Genomic DNA, 19,812 nt, shown 5'->3' with positions numbered 1-19,812 from the left:
GAACAAGAAAGAGGGCAGAGGGATATTTTCGGCATAAAAAAATATTTTATAACGGAACCTTAACGAAACTCTAACGGTAGAGAGTGAAGTGCATATTTTTCGTTTTACAAGGGGAAAAAGTATAGGTTTTTAAATATCAGGGGGGGAAAGTGAAAAAGCAGGTTATTACAGAGGGGTTTTCTGTAATTTAGCCTAAAATATAAGCAACAAAATTGTCACTGCATTATAGTTTGAAGATCAAAATATTGTTGTAGATGTTCAGTTTTAGCTCGTCGAAGAGGTTTAGCATTCATAATTTGTTGTTTATTACGATATTTTCATTGAGTTTGAGTTTCGATCGACACGGAAAATCTATACTACTACATTAAAGAAGGGTTTGGGAGGACCATGGGGGGGACCATGGGGTGACACGTGTCCNATATCATTGAATGGTGGCCTTAGATTCTCTTTACACTTTATTTATCTCTTTGTTTTAGGTTAAACTACACTTTTTGGAAAAGCCCTCGAATTATAATTTTGATCTTCAAAATTTTAATTTGTTGTAAGTTTTGAATGAAAGGTCATGTATTGTTGATATAAAAGTAACGTAGCAGTGCTGTGGTTGATGAACTGATAATAACTAATATTAGTAATCGCAATATGTCACTATTTGGGCTATAAAATTTAGTTGCAACAATCTAAATTTTAAGTCAGAAATTATGATAAATTAAAATATATAGGCTAAATTACAAAAAATTCTCATGTAATAATCTCTTTTTTCACTTTCCACTCCTGATATTTAAAAATTTACATTTTGCTTCTTTGTAAAATGAAAAATGTTCACATGGGAATTACGGTGTGTAAAATGATTATTTTGTTCCTCGCCATTTTCGTCTTCTTCCTCATCTTCTTCAGCAGCCCCTTCGATCGGCAGCGATTTCCACCTCAATCGGTCGCGATTTTTCTCCATTTCCTTCTCCACCTGCTACCCTTCTCCTCCTGCACCCTCGTCGTCCCTCGATTTCGACGGTAGTAGGGAGGAAATTGAGGTGGGTGTTGATGGAGAGGTAGGCAAGGGCAACGAGGGCAAAGGCGAGGCGGCGGAGGAGGGCGAAGGGGATGTGGGCGAGGGCGAGGCAGTGGAGGACGGCGAGGCGGTGAGTCGGAGGGAGGCGAAGCAACAAGAAAGAGGGCGGAGGGATATTTTCGGCATAAAAAATATTTTATAACGGAATCCTAACGAAACCCTATCGGTAGGGAGTGAAGTGCACATTTTTTATTTTACAAGGGAACAAAGTGTAGGTTTTTAAATGTCAGAAGGAGAAAGTAAAAAAGCAGGTTATTACAGGAAGATTTTCTGTAATTTAGCCTGAAATATAAGCAACAAAATTGTCACCTGCATTATAGTTTGAAGATCAAAATATTGTTGTAGATGTTCAGTTTTAGCTCGTCGGAGAGGTTTAGCATTCATAATTTGTTATTTATTACGATATTTTCATTGAGTTTGAGTTTCGATCGACACGGGAAATGAATAATAAAAGTGGGCTTTTATAGTTAAGAATTGCTTCATCTCTCTCCACCTTGGATTGAACAAACGCTCCTAGACTCGGTGCACCAACAATCACTCCGATCCTGTTCTTCCATTGGCCACTGCAAATGCTGACGTGGTACACCTGGTCTACAAATTGTGTGCATTGAGAGGATCGTACACGTGGTACACCCTGGATTTTGACAAACGTTCCTAGACTCGGTGCACCAACACTCACCCCGATCCTGTTCTTCCATTGGCCACTGCATATGCTGACGTGGTACACCTGGTCTACAAATTGTGTACATTAGAGAGAATCCGTACTCTCCTTCCCCCCACCCCTCCTCGGACAAGGTTTCGCATCCAAATCCAAATCCAAATCCAAATCCCTCTCTCTCTCTCTCTCTCTAAATCCCCTCCCTCATCCCACCACTCTTCGTCCTCGCCATCGCCCTTCTCGGTAAGGAGATCGCCTCTTACAAGTCTTTGCTCTGTCGAAAACCCTAAATCTCTCCCACTCTCCTCTTGTTTCGGATGGGATGGCGGAGCGGCGGGAGAGATCGCTTACTGCTACCATTGCAGTCAATTTGTGTTCGTACATACAATTTTAGTGTTTCTTCGTCTCAAACATGGTCTTCAATTGTGAGTTTTAGAGCAAGAGTTGGTGATCTATGAGATAAAAAAAGGCTCTCTTTTTTCTTTAAAAAAATACTTTTATTGGGATTAGTGTAGGAAGAATTGTGGAGGATGAGAAATTTGGAGCGTATTGGTGTACCACTGCATTCGATTTGTGTTCTTGTGTATTGTTTTACTGTTTTTATTTTAATCTGAAACGTGGTCTATAATGTGGAAAATTCGGAATTTTGGAGCAAGAGTTAGTCAATTAGCAAAAAAAAAAAAAAAAATTTTTTTTTTAAAGTTTTCTTTGAATTAGTATTAAAAAATTGTAAAAGTTGAGACTGCCGTAACTTGTAATTGATGATTCCATTCATGTAGGTAAGGTGTTTGACGAANAATAATTAGACTTATAAAATTATATAAAAAATAAAAAACTAAAGGTTATTATAAAAATATTTTTATATCCGCATCATCGCTATTAAATGATTTTCATATAACTTTATTTAATTAATAATTAGACTTATAAAATTATATAAAAAATAAAAAACTAAAGGTTATTATAAAAATATTTTTATATCCGCATCATCGCTATTAAATGATTTTCATATAACTTTATTTAATTAATAATTAGACTTATAAAATTATATAAAAAATAAAAAACTAAAAATTATTATAAAAATATTTTTATACCTACAGTATCGCGCGGGTATTTCACTAGTGAATAATAAAAGTGGGCTTTTATTGTTAAAAATCGCTTCATCTCTCTCCCCCTTGGATTGAACAAACGCTCCTAGACTCGGTGCACCAACAATCACTCCGATCCTGTTCTTCCATTGGCCACTGCAAATGCTGACGTGGTACACCTGGTCTACAAATTGTGTGGGATCCGTACACGTGGTACACCTTGGATTTTGACAAACGTTCCTAGACTCGGTGCACCAACACTCACTCGGATCCTGTTCTTCCATTGGCCACTGCAAATGCTGACGTGGTACACATGGTCTACAAATTGTGTACATTAGAGAGAATCCGTACTCTCCTTCCCCCCACCCCTCCTCGGACAAGGTTTCGCATCCAAATCCAAATCCAAATCCAAATCCCTCTCTCTCTCTCTCTCTCTCTCTAAATCCCCTCCCTCATCCCACCACTCTTCGTCCTCGCCATCGCCCTTCTCGGTAAGGAGATCGCCTCTTACAAGTTTTTGCTCTGTCGAAAACCCTAAATCTCTCCCACTCTCCTCTCGTTTCGGATGGGATGGTGGAGCGGCGGGAGAGATCGCTTACTGCTACCATTGCAGTCAATTTGTGTTCGTGCATACAATTTTAGTGTTTCTTCGTCTCAAACATGGTCTTCAATTGTGAGTTTTAGAGCAAGAGTTGGTGATCTATGAGATAAAAAAAAAGGCTCTCTTTTTTCTTTAAAAAAATACTTTTATTGGGAATAGTGTAGGAAGAGTTGTGGAGGATGAGAAATTTGGAGCGTATTGGTGTACCACTGCATTCGATTTGTGTTCTTGTGTATTGTTTTACTGTTTTTATTTTAATCTGAAACGTGGTCTATAATGTGGAAAATTGGGAATTTTGGAGCAAGAGTTAGTCAATTAGCTAAAAAAAAAAAAAAAAAAAAAAAAAAAAAAACTTCTTTTTTTAAAGTTTTCTTTGAATTAGTATTAAAAAATTGTAAAAGTTGAGATTGCCGTAACTTGTAATTGATGATTCCATTCATGTAGGTAAGGTGTTTGACGAAATGTCATTTTGCTGTTTGTTAATCTGAAATGTGGTCTAAAATGTGGAGAGCTTACTAATTTGTGAGCAAGAAAAAGTTAGGGAAAACATATATATATTTTTTAATGCTTTTCTTAGGATTAGTATAGAAGAATGATAAATGTTGAGAGATTTATGGTCTTGAGTTCTCTGTAACATGGGAAATTGATTATTTCATCCATGTAGGTAAGGTGTTTGATGAAATGTTAAGCCTCCCGTGCCATTTGCTTTCGTTCCCTCGTGTCGATGTTTATTGATCGAAGGAGCTCGTAGATCAAAAGTTCAAAACATCTAAGAAAATATGAAAGAAGATGATTTCATCAATCTCGATTCGTCTTGCGACAACAGCGAGACTGACAAAGAAAATGGTGGACAAGGATTGGGGTTGGGTCTTCGTGAAAATAATTCGCCAACCAGTACACCTCAATTGAAAGAGGACTTACCTAATAGGGAGAGTGTAAAGAATTCTGAAGGGAGCTTTGAAGCTGAAGAAAACCAACATGAGCAGGATATGGATCTCGAAGATGATATCATTGAGAAACAACCCATCATTCAAGAAAGTGTTCAGTTTGTTGCTACTGTGACCAGCACTTCTAACAGTCTTTTGATTGATGATAGACGTATCCTTTTCTATATTCCTCTTTTTGTATCATGTATTGCCTCCCAAATAAGTACATCACTGGAGGGAGAATTATCTGGCACAACTTCTACAGGTAATTGGTTTTAATTATCTAAATCAACATTATTTGGCAAATGAATGAAATGAATTCTTTGTGTGTCTTTTCTTGACTTGGATAAGTTTTATACTTGTATCCTTGTCCTTCCCTAATATAGAGCGCTAGCTATAGCAGGAATAAAAAGAGCTCGAGTAACATCTATTGATAAACAACCCTCAGTACGTGTAATTTACAGCTCATTGGCAAGGTTGGTTCAGAATAAGTATCTTATCACATATAAATATATCTCGAACTTTATATTGTTACAAGAGCTTGCCATTTGTCTAATGAGTTAGTCTATTATGATCCAGAGAAAGCAAAAGAAAGCTTACTGAACTCATGCAAGTATGGTCGGAGTGGCAAGCACAGTACCAGTCTTCTACAAAAGTAATATTTTTGTTGCATTTTGAATCCCTTGAGTTATGATATTCTAGATTTTCTTTGAATTTTTTTGGTTCTGTTAAAGACTTCTCTTTAGAGGGAAAGGGAGATAATTATCGAATGTTCACAGCTTATTGCCTTAAATAGTGGAAACCAGGAAGTATAAAATGAGTCTCAAGCTGTTTTGCTATTCTACCAAATCATAGAATATTACTACCTCCTTTCGCTGCTGGCGGAACATTTTAAACATTAAGTAGTGTATAATGCACCTATAATACCCTATAAGATCACCTGCAGCTGGCCAGCGAATGTAATCATTACAATTCCTGTTGCAGAAACCATATATAAAGAATTTAGCATTTAAAGATTTTCGTTACTAAAGACTTTAACAGTTATTTATCGCTGCTTATCCTATTTGATCTTCGGAATGGTTAAATTTTAATACGGATTAAGAGGAACAAGAAGGGAAGATAAAGGAATCATTTTCATGTGTTACTATATGATGGGTGATAGTGAACTTCAGTTTCATTACTGTACTGATGTTCGAATGAATATGTCGTTGCGGATGGTTGATAGGATTCCACAATGGAGCCCTTGGAGAGCGGTGAAGAGACGTACTTTCCAGCACTACATCTGGTCTCTGAGAAATCTTCTACTGTGGTATGTTTGTATCGGGTAATTTGCATGGATCTATTCACTGAACAAATGAATTTAAGCTTGAAAGATTTTGTCAATCTTAAGTATGTCATCTCTTCTATCTTCCTTTTTAGTGAATAACAAGCAGCATTGTATCTGTCATTTATAGTTTCTTCTGTTTCAGTGAATTGTAGGCTGCTCCAGATCTTTTTGGGCAATAAATTCTTCATCTATATCTCCTTTTACTACAGAAATGACCCCCCTTCATTTTTGCCTCTTGTTTTGTATTATATGTTTCTTTTGGAGTTCCGTTATTCTTTTATGTTGCTGGTGAAAGATAATAAAACATGCTATTTCTGCTTTGTCTACATTAACCTATTTTCTTGTGACTTAAGGTGCAAATATGAGAGAGGGTTTAAACGAGGACTAGTATATTTAGTGGAAAATATAGAGAATGAAAAATCAGAATGGACATTTAGTGGATGCAAGTATTTCTCTTTTAGATTCTAATTCGCTTTGCATGCACACTATTATGCAGAATGCATAATGGTGTCTTCAAGATGAAGCCTTTTGTGTGTTAGTTTGAATTCTGTTTTAAAGTTCTCTTAGCTGTTGCTCGTGGGCCTCTAACATTTACAATCTCTTCTTTTCACTTTTCTTCTTTTTCTTTGATGGCATGAAGTCATTTTGGTTAGACAACCAAGCAAGAGAAGGTGTTGTTAAGGGCAATGACTCGGTTCCTCTTTATGATCGTGAATATGCATTGGCTTCAACTTCACTTGATGGTTCAGCTAGCTTTGAAAGGTAAAACCTTTTCTTTACTCACAAGAGAGTTCTTGCATAGGCACTGTGCTGATATGCATATAATGTTCTAAAATTTTTCTTTCAATGTCACATATGCATTTCACAATGATATATTGCTGTTGAAACTAGAGCAATTTCTATAACTTCAATCAATCTACACATGGTGCTTCATTTTCTTCCCGTTGGCAGTGTAGATTTTACATGCTTTCTTTGTTACAGTATCTAGATAGGGAAGATACAGTAAACTAAAGTATACACTATTGACGACCAATTTATTCTATTTTTTTGGCTTTTTTCCTTCCCTTTTTGTGGTGGCACTAGTTCAAAATGGTTCGAGCATAAGTCAGATACTTAAGATTCAAAAGATTGGCTATGTGGCTTTTATATCCTAATTATACCAACAATTCGAATCAATAATTACCTAGAGTGTCTGAATATATATTCTTAGATTGAACATCAACTCTCGTTGGTCTACGCTGTCATGCTCCTCTCTCTCTCCCCCCCTCTCTCAAAAGTCTTCTCTATTCCTTGAACTAGCTACAAGATAGAATGTTTTGTTTTGTTGGCAGGGTTGAAAAAGAAGATTCACGTTGTTTCAATTGCGGTTCGTATGGTCACTCTGTGAAGGAGTGCCCAAAGCCTCGCGACAATGCTGCGATTAGTAAAGCCCGGAGGCAGCACAATGCAAAACGAAACCAATCTGCCAGTAATCGTGGCCAAACCCGGTATTATCAGAAAACAACCGGGAAGTTTGATGATTTGAAAGCAGGAGTTCTTGGCCCTGAGACCAGAGAATGCTTGGGGATCAGGGTAATCGACATCTTACTTTTCTATTATATTTTGTCCTCCATTTGCAATGCCTGCAATTGGCTGCTTGGAATTGCCTGCTACACAGTTAATTGTTGTAAAAAGAGTGTGATGTAAAAGATGCTAGCTTGCTTGTAGCACATGACCGAATGGCAATTTTTTGCTCTTTAAATCATGTTTTTGTAAACAAACCAATCCGTGAACAAAATGCCATTTATTTGAGGCTATTGAATCTGTAAGATGAGTATAGTTCAAATCACAGTATATATATATATATATATTTTTTAGCTGCAACTTATTTACCATGTCATGCAGGAAAATGATCCACCCCCTTGGTTGAGCCGAATGCGTGAGCTAGGGTACCCTCCTGGATATTTAGGTATGTTAAACTTGGTCTATGTATTTCTTCCTAGATTCATTTGTTACCCAAATTTAATGTTGTTATGCCTACTCAGAAAATTTGATATACCATTGTGCTTTCTATGCTTATCAACAAATTCAACGTCAGACTGGTTTTCTGCTATTTTTAGTATACATCTGAATAGGTGGATCTAGTGAAAGGCTAATCATCATTAATCATACTCTCACATGAGTACGCATCGTACTGTGAAAAAACTATACCAATTCATTATCTACCAATATTTTACTAAACATGTTGTATTTCAATAAATTTAATTTAGTGCTAAAATTATTATCTGTTTGATAATTTTTTTCTTAAAATATTCATAATTATAAAATTTGTTAAAAGTTAGTAAAAGTTAGTTGGGATGTTGTACGGGACCGCGTGAATTTTTACAACCTATATATTACCCCCTTTATTTTAAAAGCTGTCATCACTTCAATTCTCCGTCAACCCTCTGTCAGTCCTCTTTAAAAGATAAGAAAATGTTTGATAAAATGTGAATTATCAAAACACCCTTCTTAGGAATGAAAGGGATTAGGAAAGAAGAATGGAAGTTTTCAGAATTTCATATTTGTTCTAAATTATTTATCATATTTCTAACTTACTAAGTAGTGCGCAAAGTGATATTGGCTTAACAAATCAAGGTTGTTACAAAATTGGTTTTTAAAGCTCAAGAGAACAAAGCAATAGCCATTTCCAATCTCATGGTAGTTTTCTTGGTTTCTGCACGCCTATTCCTCCATTAGCTTTTTATGTCCAATTCAACTGCTAAAATATTCTGATTCTGGACTTCATCAACTTATTCCTTTTCTCCAGCTGTTGTTGAGAACGAAGACCAGCCTTCCGGGATCAAGATATATGCTGACGGCGAGGAAGAGAAGGAAGAATATGAAGAGGGGGAGCTCCCTGAGAAAGGCGAGCCCATATCCCCCGAGACCATAATGACGGTTGAGTTCCCTGGAATCAACGCCCCGATACCAGAGAATGCTGATCAGTGGCTCTGGGCGGCCCGATCGCAATCCCACCACCGCATATCAGAATCGCATAGACGGCGGTCCGGCAACCAGCACGATGAGGGCCTACTTGGTGCAGAGCCAGGGCGCAGAAACGCACCCTCATTGCCATCCTACTCTTCGAGGTATATACCTTATGAGCAGCACCCTATCAAGGAAGTCTAAAATTATATAAAATTACAATTATGCCCTTCCACCCTTCAGCAGCCTTATACCATTACAAATTTAGCTGTTTATCTTTATCTAGTTGGGACAGGTGGCGCCCTGGGGAGCATCACCGCGAAGAGGGCCTACCGGGTGCAGAGATAGGGCACAGTAGCTCAGCCTACTCTCCTCGGTATAGTCCTTATGAGCAAAACCCTAGCTCTAGGACCTCGAGCCTTGGGAGGTCACTTTCCGAGAAAGGGTGGAGAAGCCCGGGGGCTTGTGATAATATTTCTCCTCCGGTCCAGAGTCCTCGCAGCCCCTACCCACACCCGTCGGCTAGGCAGTCACCACAACACAATAGTTTGATCCTTGATGATTGGAAGCATGAGAGTTCGTACAGCACGAGCAGGGACGGGTCCTCGCACCAACCAAGGGACCGGCAAGATCAACGTCGGAATCGTAGAAGGTGAAGTGCTTCTGCTACCAAATATACGGCTTTTTTCTATAAAATTCACCGCCTGATATAACCTTTTATCTAATTATTTCCGTATCTATGAAGTCATTTCCTCTGTATACTGGAAAACCTCATTTATTGCCGATGAATTGAAAGACACTGAGTTTACTGCTGTAAACATGCTGCATATTTCGTTAATTATGTCACTGTAGAATTCATTGCTTGAGATGGTGAACTCGTAGTAATTTTGTTACATAAAATCCTTCTTATATTAGGGATGTTTTTGACTTTTTGGTGATAACAATCAAATTTATTCTTCGGTGTTAGAGAAACCAACACAACCTCAGTATCTGTACTTAGAACACACAGTAGTTATATTTTCGTATGCTGCACAATTTGAAGATGAGAAGGTTCTTCTTAGAACATTATCATGCCACACTTAGAAGTGTCTTGATTGCCGCGGAATTGGGAAATGACGCGTCTACTATATTTTACATGCATGTAAAGCATGCTGAGACCGTAACCGGTGAAAACGGTGGCGTGCAACACATAGAATGTTGCGGGTACGGCAATACTAGGCAGAACTAAACAGTAGAGGAATATGTCGGAGAATTTGTTAGAGTAAGTCGGCAGCGTAGATTTAGTTTTTGCTCTTTAGATTTGAAGAGCAATCTTCGAGATAGTCCTATAGGTGTTTAGCAAATAGAAAGTCTAGAACTTTTTCGTGTCTTTCGCTTCTGTTACAAGGCGATGAAAAGTTCGTAAATCTTCTTCAAACAGCTCTACTTCCAAAGCACTTTCGGTCGAAGCTGTAGCCGGGTAAGAGGTATGAACTGAAGCTCAATCTCATTAACTGGCATCTTGTATTTCATATGACTCTGTGATCTTCAGTTACAAGCAACTACTGTAGAAGGGATCTGAGTTTTTGCAGAAGATTCCACCAGAAACATCTTTAATTCCCCCCCCATTAACATCAAGAGGTACCCTAAACATAAACATAAACACAAAGGGGCTATGCACATGAGCATGTCAGTTTGTGTTGGACCTCTGGATGTGGGTCAGGTGTTTTCCAGTCCTGTACAATTAATTAACTGGTCCTGCACTGAGTCACAGTCTCAACAGTTTGTGGCCCACCCTCATTCCATCAGAGCATATAAAATCCTGCGATTTATTAGCGTATTTTTCGCTTTGTCACCTCGTGTTTTAAACTGTTTCACTTCGCTGTTCGTTTGGTGGTTTTGTTTTCATTTCGTAGAGTTCTAAATTTGTAGTATTTGTCGCACTATTTTTTAGCAGCAGATAGAATCTTGCGGAGAGAGAAAAATGAAATCATAAGATAAGAGTATGCGGAATAATGAACTGTATATGGAACTACAGTATAATGTCCTGGATAACATGGTCGGCTTTGAGATTCGTGCAGAGAGTTATCAGGGGCTGTCCCCACCTTGTCATTGTGTTTTTACCATTTTTCCCAGCATTTCATAGTTTGGTGGTGTATGGTCACCACCCCCCTTACTGCTATGCTTGTTTTGTGGTGGGGCTCCACCAAAATAAAGCTTCAGCTTACTCCAAAAGCACTCTCTCTAGTGCTACAGTGGGTGATCATAAAAGCCCTTCTAAGCATGTAGGAATGTGATCATCCCCCACTCCCCACCACCCCAAAAAAACAAAAACATAAACCCCCTCATCATCATTCACAACAAATAAAACCAATCCCCACCCCCCCAAAACTCTCTCTCTCAATCTATCTCTCTCTCTCTTCCAAATTTAATGAGAAGCATAATGGGAAGAAGCTTCAACCCTTCCTCATTCCCCTCCTCCAAGAGAAACTTCGAGAAGATGCCCAAGGAAGAAGAGAGAGGAGGACGAGGAGGAGAGAGAGTGAAGAGAGACAAGGAAGAGAAATTGCGGGAGGAAGAGGCTCTTTCTTTCGCCGCAGCTGCCGCCGCTAAAACCGCCATCCCTTCTTCGTCCTACTACCACTTTCATAAGTCTGCAATAGCCATCACCGCTGCAAACAAGAGAAGCACTTCTTTTCCGCCTTTAGCGTCCGGAGCTTGGATGCTCAGGCTCCGGTCGGCTCTTGCGGCGGCAATTGCCGCTGGGAGTCGACGGAGCAGCCGTGGCCCTATCGGCGGCCTCCCCCGGATGGTGGCCGGCACGCTCTTCGGCCAGCGGCGGGGCCGCGTCCGCTTGGCCTTCCAGGCGGACCCCCGCACCCCGCCGGCCCTCCTCCTCGAGCTCGCTGCCCCCACCGCCGCCCTCGTCCGCGAGATGGCCTCAGGCCTCGTGCGCATCGCCCTTGAGTGTGATCGCGCGTCGTCGACGGCGCCGTTGCCGCCGCTCCTAGAGGAGCCGGTGTGGCGGGCGTACTGCAACGGTAGAAAGTGTGGCAGGGCCGTCCAGCGGGAGTGCGGCGACGCCGACCAGGACGTTTTGAGGGCCGTCGAGGCGGTGTCAGTGGGGGCCGGGGGTGAGGGGGGAGATCAACGGCGAGGGCCTGCTGGAGGGGGAGGAGCTGAGGAGGTGCGCCGGAGGAGCGGAGGGGGAGGGGGAGAGAGGGGACGTGATGTACATGAGGGCAAAATTTGAGAGAGTAGTAGGGTCTAGAGACTCGGAGGCGTTCTACATGATGAGCCCTGACGGGACGGGTGGTGGGCCCGAGCTCAGTATATATCTACTTAGAGTTTAGCGCAGATGTAAATAATGATGATAACTATAAATCAAGTATGAATTGTGCTTTGTAATAATAAATTATAGTTGTGGTTACAAGCGTTGTTTGTATTGTGCATTTGTGATTGTGATGATAGTTTTAATTATCTTGTTCATAGGAATTGTAAGGGCATGAAAATTTGCATGAATTTGAAAATCTCTTTTTGGGGATTGTTGTTGTAAAGGATCTAGGGTTAAGAATCTTTTTTGACATGCCATTTTGTTTGAATGCTCTTAGCTTACCATTTTTTAGTTTATAGTTTGTACCATTTTGCTATATTTAATTAATAGCAGATACCTACTATAAAACAAGGATAAGTTATAGAATAGCAATGTAAAACCACAGGATTACAAAGTAAAAAATGTGGTAAAACCATAGAGAGAAACTAATTAAAGCTTATTCGCGCATAAAATATATATTTTTAGAGAACATGAAAAGAATTATATGAAAATCTTTTCCTCGGTAAGACGATTTGCAGTTGTAATTATATGCAAATTCAAATTAGGTGTTCGTTTTGATGTATTTGAATCCAACAAGTTATGATTGAAATTGTATGAGAAAGTCCAACTACAGCAGTTTGAGAGAGTAACTTTACAGAAAAGATAAGCTTAACTCCTTAATCACTTTTAAATATAATTTTTTCCCCTATATTGAAAGTAATCTTCACACCGCAAATATATAGTGATAAAATTTTTAAAATGCACTTTTCAACTACATGCAATAAATTATAATTACAACTACTGTATTTTTCAACTGCATACATCTCCAAGTACATCGTATTTCTGATTATATCCAATCAAACGATCCCTAATAAGCCATCACATGCAACACTCCAATCAGGAAGAAATATAAATGGTAGATAAAAATAATCCAATTGCTCCAAAAAAAAAAAAAAGTCACAGTATAATATTAGTCCAATTCACTTAACATAAAAAACCATGAAATGAGTGGGAAAGAGTTACATCTTAATTCAAATTGTCAAAGCAAAAAATGATTATATATACTACAAGTGGGGCTCAACATATAATTTCTTTTTCCAAAAGTTAGGGCATAACTTACAAGTGATTTTTTGAAAACTTTAATGTTGTAATAATTTGGTGCACTTGCCCCCCTTTTTTTTATTAATTCTTTTTCCTTTTCAATGGTGGTTGGGCCAAAACAAAAGACGAATTGGAGCATAAGTGGACACATTAATGTTAATGTTATAGACTAAATCAAAAAAATATGGCCCACAAGAGCATAACAGTTCCAAGTTTGTTGAGCCATATGGAGACCAAGGGGATCCTAAAATTTATTGTAAAAAAATGTTGCAAATTGGTTTAATTTAATGGTGGGTGTTTTATGTTCTTTGTTCCTATGTTACCATCTAAGAAATCCCCTTTTTCTCCACTCTTTTATACTTTTATTTTTACTCTCTCTCTCTCGGATGTCAATGGGTATGGACATTCGAAATTTTACCAGTATTCGAGCCTGAATAAAGCAGGTTTAACTGATATTAAATAAGTATGACTTTGATTATGGATATAAAAAAATAAAAATTCGACAGATTCAGCTTTAGTTATGATTTTCTCCGAACTCGTATCCGAACCCAAACAAAAAACGGCAACCATATAAAACTTATTTTATACATACAAACGATGTTACTTTAGATATTTATTTAATAATTTACATATATTAGTGATTTAATATAATTTTTTATAATTTTAAATAGTCGAGTTCGATTTAGGGTTTTGGTTTTTTATTTGGATTTGGTTTCGTATTTTCTAAAAGAGTAATGCTAGCCTTATAGAATAGGCACGCCGAATTGGCTCGTTAAAATAACGTAGATCCAACAATAAGAGGGCCCCACCTTACATCCATTGGGGGCCCCCCTCCACTTTTATTTTGCAAAATCCACTCTGAAACCAACCATTGACATCCATACTCTCTCCATCTCAATCATTTTTCCATAAATATAAGATTCTTAAGAAAAATTGCAAAAGAAATTTACATTTATATATATATATATGCAATATGTTGCNCGAACAATAAGAGGGCCCACCTTACATCCATGGTGGGCCCCCCTCCACTTTTAGTTTGCAAAATCCACTCTGAAACCAACCATTGACATCCATACTCTCTCCATCTCAATCATTTTTCCATAAATATAAGATTCTTAAGAAAAATTGCAAAAGAAATTTACATTTTTATATATATATGCAATATGTTGCATGTAAAAAAAAAAAAAAAAAAATGTAAATAAATGAACATCTTCGACTTCAGCAGCTTAAGTTTTAAAGAATTACATATGATTATTTCATACAATATCATAACACGACTAAATAATGGACCTGTTTGGTTTATGATTGGAATATGAATAGAAAATGAAATTGGATTGCTTTGGAATGGAAAATAGAATGATGAATCATCCAAAATGTTTGGTTCATTGTTGGAATGGAAGTCGAAATAAAAATTTAAAATTTTTGAGAGAGGGTTTTGATTAAGAGAGAGGAAAGTGATGAAGGGAGAGGAGGTAGGTGTTGATGAAAGAGGATTTTGAATAATTTACTTTGGAATGAGCCAATCTGAAATTCAAAACCGGATTGGATCGTAAATGGATTTGGCCATTCCCATTCCGGAGTGAAATGTGAATCGGAATCCGATTCCTATAAAACAAATGGCAACTATCGAAATCAATGAATTACATTCCGATTCTATAGTCTAATAGGTGCACCAAAATGCCAAATATACAGTTGCTTCACACAATGCTTTGATTATTGCTTGTACTTCAAAATTTTATTTGAGTGGTGATTACTACTTTTTTAGAAACTTAATTAATAAATACTTTATTAGGGAAAAAGTTATATTCTCTATAATCATTTATTATTATTATTATTATTTTATGCAGAGAATAATTAAGTTTATTCTCATCTATAGCTTCTCATCATCAAGATGTATAAACTTGAATGTGCCCATGCATTAATAAATTAATAATAATGATAATAGCTTCTTTAGTACATGCCCAAATTTTAAATACAATATATTGCCACCTTTTTTAGGGCTTTAATTTCCTTTCATAGAATAGCTAAATAAAGTATTTTAAAGTTGCATTAAAGAAGCTCAAACATGGCACGCTTCATTAATCATGAGAAAGTTTTTTTTTTAAAAAAAGAAGAAAAAGTTGGATTATTTATTAAATTAATTTAATGTTCCTTGGGGATTACTAGAGATTGATATTCCATACAATAGCATCTTTTAAAGATAAAATACATAAGAGTTTACTCACTTTTTGTTCAATTATTTTTTAGAAATGTTTAAATTAATGTGCCCATAATATTCTTTATCCCTTATGATTACAATCCTTTATCTCTCCCTTATCCAATTAAAATAAAAAAAAACATATTATTAATATATTATACCCTTAGGATTTTTTGGTTGGAATTGTAGTTAAATTCTAAGTGAGTACCGAATTTACAACAATCGATACAGCACGGGTTGCGAATTCTCAACACATACATCAAATTGTAGCTTAAAAATGTGTCCACAAGCAAGGGAGCTACATACTAAATTCTACATATTTGCTTTATTTTCATCTATTTGGTATTTGGAAAAGTAATTATAAGTTTTTTTTTTTTTTTTATAGAATATCAATGTTAAAGATAGGGATCGAATCCAAAACCTAGCGATGCAAACAGGCCAGATCTGAAGGCAGGACTATAGGGCAGATTCGGGACAAGCTGACTTTTATTCTTTTTTTTTAATCTCTATTTACCACTCCATTCAGGGTGGATGGGGACAACAGAAAGTTTTTGATTGATTTTTGGTTGATCAAGACGAATTAAGAGAAGGAAAAGGTCGCGTCCTCTCCTATTATTTTAGCGAATCGGAGCGGATTTTATATGAATTATTATTATTACTTAATTTAGAGCTCCATCAACTTGATAATCGGGATCCATTTTCATTTTCATCCCTATCAAGTCCTTGTGAAATGATATTAGTTTACGTCATGCTCTGGTACCATATTATCCAAAATATCAATAAATTTAAAATAATTTTCTTGTACTATACATGCAAGAGATAAAAAAATTAAGTGTGAATTACACTCATCCTCAAATTCCTTGTCCTTCATGTATCATTAGTCAGAAACAGATTGAGAGGATGAGGTTGTGTGGGGCATTTAAGAGACAAGCATATCTCAAGAGATTCTACCTTTCTTTATATATATATATATATATATATATATATATATATATATATATATATATTTGGACATATGTGAAAAGAAATAAGTATTTTGAGTAAAATGATTATTTCAAAAAAAATAAAAAAGTTAGACCATTTTTTTTGCCAGCTGGTAATCCAGCTCGCTATTCACAAGTCAGCTTGTATTCGACTTGAAATGAACTCGAAATTGATTGCTCATTTATTTCCTAGTCAATTTTATGCTATTTAAAATTTTTAGACTTTAGAATTTGCGATTTTGAAATATCATTTGCCTGCATGAGTAGGGTTGATAGTCCAGCTAGCTCACTGTTCGCGAGTCAGCTCGTGTTCGACTCTAAATGAACTCAGAGATTGATTGCTCATCTACTTCCTCGTCAATTTCCTCGCCAATTTATGCTATTTAAAATTTTTAGACTTCGAATTTTGTGGTTTTGAAGTACCATTTGCCTGATATTCAAATGATCTCCAAATTAATAATTTTAATGGCTAATATAATATTCATACTTATTTGATAAATAAGTTGGCAAAATTATGAAATTCGGTTTCTAGAAAATTTAAACGGTCTAGATAAATGATGCCCCATTATCCTTACAAATTCGTAACAAAAAAAAAAAAGAAAAAGTAAATTACTACATAATTGTAAAAGTAAATTTATTGAGATCTCCATCTCAAATTTATTTTTTTGATTGACACTTATCTTTATATTTTATTTTTTCATTTTAATTTTAATAATTCTAGTTGCCAAAAAATTATTAAAATTATTGCGTTCGATGGAAAGAGAGATGAATTAAATAAAATCTCAAGCTCAATTGACCATAATCACTCAATTAAAAGAATTATGGAAGAAATGGTTTGCACTTTAAACCCCTCAAACTCAATAACAAAAAATTAACAAAAAAAAAAAAAAAATTTGCTTGAATCTTCATGCTTTTTTTATTATTTTATTTCAAATTCTCATTTTCCCTAACTTTTCCATTTCCCCATTTTACTTAATGTTATTTTGTAATACAAATGGGTAGCACTAAAATACAAGTTCTACTATAATATAAATAGTAAATAGTATTCCATAATGAGAAAACTTTTCTTTTTTTTTCTTTCTTTTTTTTTTGGGTCTAGAAATTATGGATATGCTTTTTCAAACTAAAAACATAATGCCAAATGAATGACTTATCATGTCCTCTACATTTTATTTTCTCATTACTACATAAAAGTTAATAGGTGGGAAAACAAATGTCATATTTATTTTTAGGGAAAACTTCAAAAAACTCCCTTTGTGGTTTCACTCGTTCTCACTTTAGTACCCTGTGGTTTAAAATGTATCAAGTTAGTACCCTGTGGTTTCGCACTTTCTCACTTTAATACCCTGTGGTTTAAAGTGTATCAAGTTAGTACCCTGTGGTTTCGCACTTTCTCACTTTAGTATTCTGTGGTTTAGGGTACTAATTTAATACAAAAATAAAACCACAGGGTACTAACTTGATGCAAAAATAAAACCACGGAGTACTAACTTAATAGACTTTAAACCACAGGATACTAAAGTGAGAAAGTGCGAAATCACAGGGTACTAACTTGATACACTTTAAACGACAGGATATTAAAGTGAGAAAGTGCGAAACCACGGGGGGACACTAATCTATGCATAGCATGGAGATTTGAGATATTAGAGAAAACCAAAACACAATGCCAAATTTAAGGTTTAAACCAACCACATTGGTTTAAGATTTTCTTCTGAAAGTAACATTTGAAAAATAGAATGGGTTAGTTTTGATTTCAATTTCTAAGATTAAAATGTGCAGCAACTTGTTCACCCATAGATTTTGAAATACACCCCATCAACATTATTATTCAGTAAAATGTATAAAAACAAGCGAATTAATTTATTGTTTCTACTGCCATGAACCTCTTCTTTTTCATAAATCATACAACATAAAAACTCATTATGATTTTTTTATCTATTAAAAGAGAAGAAAAAGAATATAAACATATAGCTAGGAATATAAACATTTTTGCCGGGCATACATGTAAATATATTTATACCTTATTTTTTGCCATTTATTCTTTAAAAGGCCGCGATTGGTACCAGAATAATTTTTGAGGGATAACTTCTGAATGTTTGAACAATTTTTGATGTATAGGTTTTTGTTATTAACAAAAACAAAGATCAAAGCATTCTAAGTTATGTTTGGATATTGTTTATTCGTTCCTACTGAATATTTTGAATATTTATATGAGAATAAGGTATTAGAGTGGTAAAAATTAAGTAAAATATCAACTTTGTTCTTTGTATCATTAATAAAAAATAATTCAATATTTTAATAGTGTTTGGATATTTATATTAGAATAAGGAATTGTAATGATAAAAATTAAGTAAAATGTCAATTTTGCTATTGCTATTGTTAATAAAAAAAATTCAATATATGAAAAAGGAGATGCAAGTAAATTTAAATATATAATTTTAAATACAAGCTGAACTCTTTTGGCCTAAAATTTGTCAAATACAAAATTATTATAAAGCGTAGCTATGCAATAAATTTCATCAATCATTAAATTTAATAATGAAAAGTTGAAAAAAAAAAAATTTAGAATATAAAATACAACATAGTTATAACAAAGTATAAACAAACATAAGGTGCAAAATTTAATAGTGATACTATTGATATGGAGTTGGGCTAGAATATTATTGATAGTATTTGGCCTCTTTTACTATCAAATTTTTAACCCTTAGATGAGAAATTGTAGAATTAGGATGATATTAGTCTCTAATAATAAGGTTGAGGGATCCCTACTGGATTATAATATTTAATTTAATAATTAGAAATGATCAAAGGAATTAATGCAAAAACTAAAAACTTGATAACAAAAAGGAACAAATACTATCAATAGTATTCTAGCTCAACTCTCTCTCTCTCTCTCTCTCTCTCTCTCTCTCTATATATATATATATATATATATATATATAGAGCTAGGTTGGTATACTATCGGTAACACGGAGGCCTTCGTGCTATCAAGTTATTTTCAATGATGCGGCTTCCAAATCGACGATCGGCTCCGTTAGACTTGATCTACACTATTAAAAGTATTTGGAAACTAAATTTCATAATTTTTCGGCATCATTTGGCTAGTGATCAAAAAGTCTCAAAATTGACAATTTTAATGGTAGATTTGATGCATTTGTGAATTTAACGGTGTAAAATAATCCAAATCTGATGAAACTTTTATAGAAAATTTTTTTTACTATTTAGAGTAAGATCGGTACTTCTGATATTAAATTCAAGTCTTTTATCATCATTTTTTATAAAATTTTTATTTTCAGCCTTTCATTTTTACACTACTTGTTTGATAGGTAAATGATGCCGAAATACTATGAAATTTAGTTTTCAAATGCTTTCAATAATGTAGGTCAAGTCTAACGGAGCCGATCGTCAATTTGGAAGCCGTATCATTGAAAATAACTTGGTAGCACGGAAGCCTCCGTGCTACCGATAGTATACCAGTCTAGCTCTATAGATATATATGATTATTTTAGTTTAAGCAAAGTTAAAACCATAAGTTAGTTTTTCCATGTCAAAAAGTATCTAACAACACTAGCGTAAGTGGCAAAAGACTTGGTGGTTGGTACTCGAGGTCCCGAGTTCGAATCCTAGTTT

The 19,812-nt window shown here is 35.6% G+C and overlaps 2 protein-coding genes across 9 annotated transcripts; both read left to right on the top strand.

Moving 5' to 3' along the window:
* Nucleotides 1,860-9,447, top strand: LOC109710502 (zinc finger CCHC domain-containing protein 8-like). 8 transcript variants are annotated; one of them, XM_020233124.1, is made up of 10 exons: nucleotides 1,860-1,967; nucleotides 4,075-4,601; nucleotides 4,740-4,812; nucleotides 4,916-4,991; nucleotides 5,562-5,660; nucleotides 6,304-6,425; nucleotides 6,995-7,235; nucleotides 7,548-7,611; nucleotides 8,452-8,773; nucleotides 8,878-9,447. In XM_020233124.1, the coding sequence occupies exons 2-10, from the start codon at nucleotides 4,190-4,192 to the stop codon at nucleotides 9,263-9,265; spliced, it is 1,797 nt and encodes a 598-aa protein (XP_020088713.1). In that variant the 5' UTR covers nucleotides 1,860-1,967; nucleotides 4,075-4,189; the 3' UTR covers nucleotides 9,266-9,447. The 8 variants fall into 8 exon arrangements, with proteins under 8 accessions (XP_020088713.1, XP_020088718.1, XP_020088717.1 ...); XM_020233129.1 differs by lacking the exon at nucleotides 1,860-1,967 and adding an exon at nucleotides 3,176-3,300 and having other exon boundaries at nucleotides 4,075-4,508; XM_020233128.1 differs by lacking the exon at nucleotides 1,860-1,967 and adding an exon at nucleotides 3,176-3,300 and having other exon boundaries at nucleotides 4,075-4,508; nucleotides 4,731-4,812.
* Nucleotides 9,610-11,841, top strand: LOC109710731 (protein MIZU-KUSSEI 1-like). Its single transcript, XM_020233470.1, has one exon. The coding sequence runs from the start codon at nucleotides 11,020-11,022 to the stop codon at nucleotides 11,839-11,841; it is 822 nt and encodes a 273-aa protein (XP_020089059.1). The 5' UTR covers nucleotides 9,610-11,019.

This window comes from Ananas comosus, linkage group 5, assembly GCF_001540865.1.
Source record: "Ananas comosus cultivar F153 linkage group 5, ASM154086v1, whole genome shotgun sequence".
Taxonomy (NCBI): domain Eukaryota; kingdom Viridiplantae; phylum Streptophyta; class Magnoliopsida; order Poales; family Bromeliaceae; genus Ananas; species Ananas comosus.
The sequence above is the reverse complement of the archived record's forward strand: the minus strand, read 5'-3'. Positions and strand labels throughout refer to the sequence as shown.

What these genes read in the sequence shown, in the direction of transcription:
- LOC109710502 (XM_020233124.1), top strand. Translation starts at nt 4,190, where the DNA reads ATGAAAGAAGATGATTTCATCAATCTCGATTCGTCTTGCGACAACAGC. An exon ending in CTGTGGTATGTTTGTATCGG is followed by an intron (nt 5,661 to 6,303) that starts GTAATTTGCATG and finishes GATGGCATGAAG; the next exon opens with TCATTTTGGTTAGACAACCA. An exon ending in GGTTCAGCTAGCTTTGAAAG is followed by an intron (nt 6,426 to 6,994) that starts GTAAAACCTTTT and finishes TTTTGTTGGCAG; the next exon opens with GGTTGAAAAAGAAGATTCAC.
- LOC109710731 (XM_020233470.1), top strand. Translation starts at nt 11,020, where the DNA reads ATGAGAAGCATAATGGGAAGAAGCTTCAACCCTTCCTCATTCCCCTCC.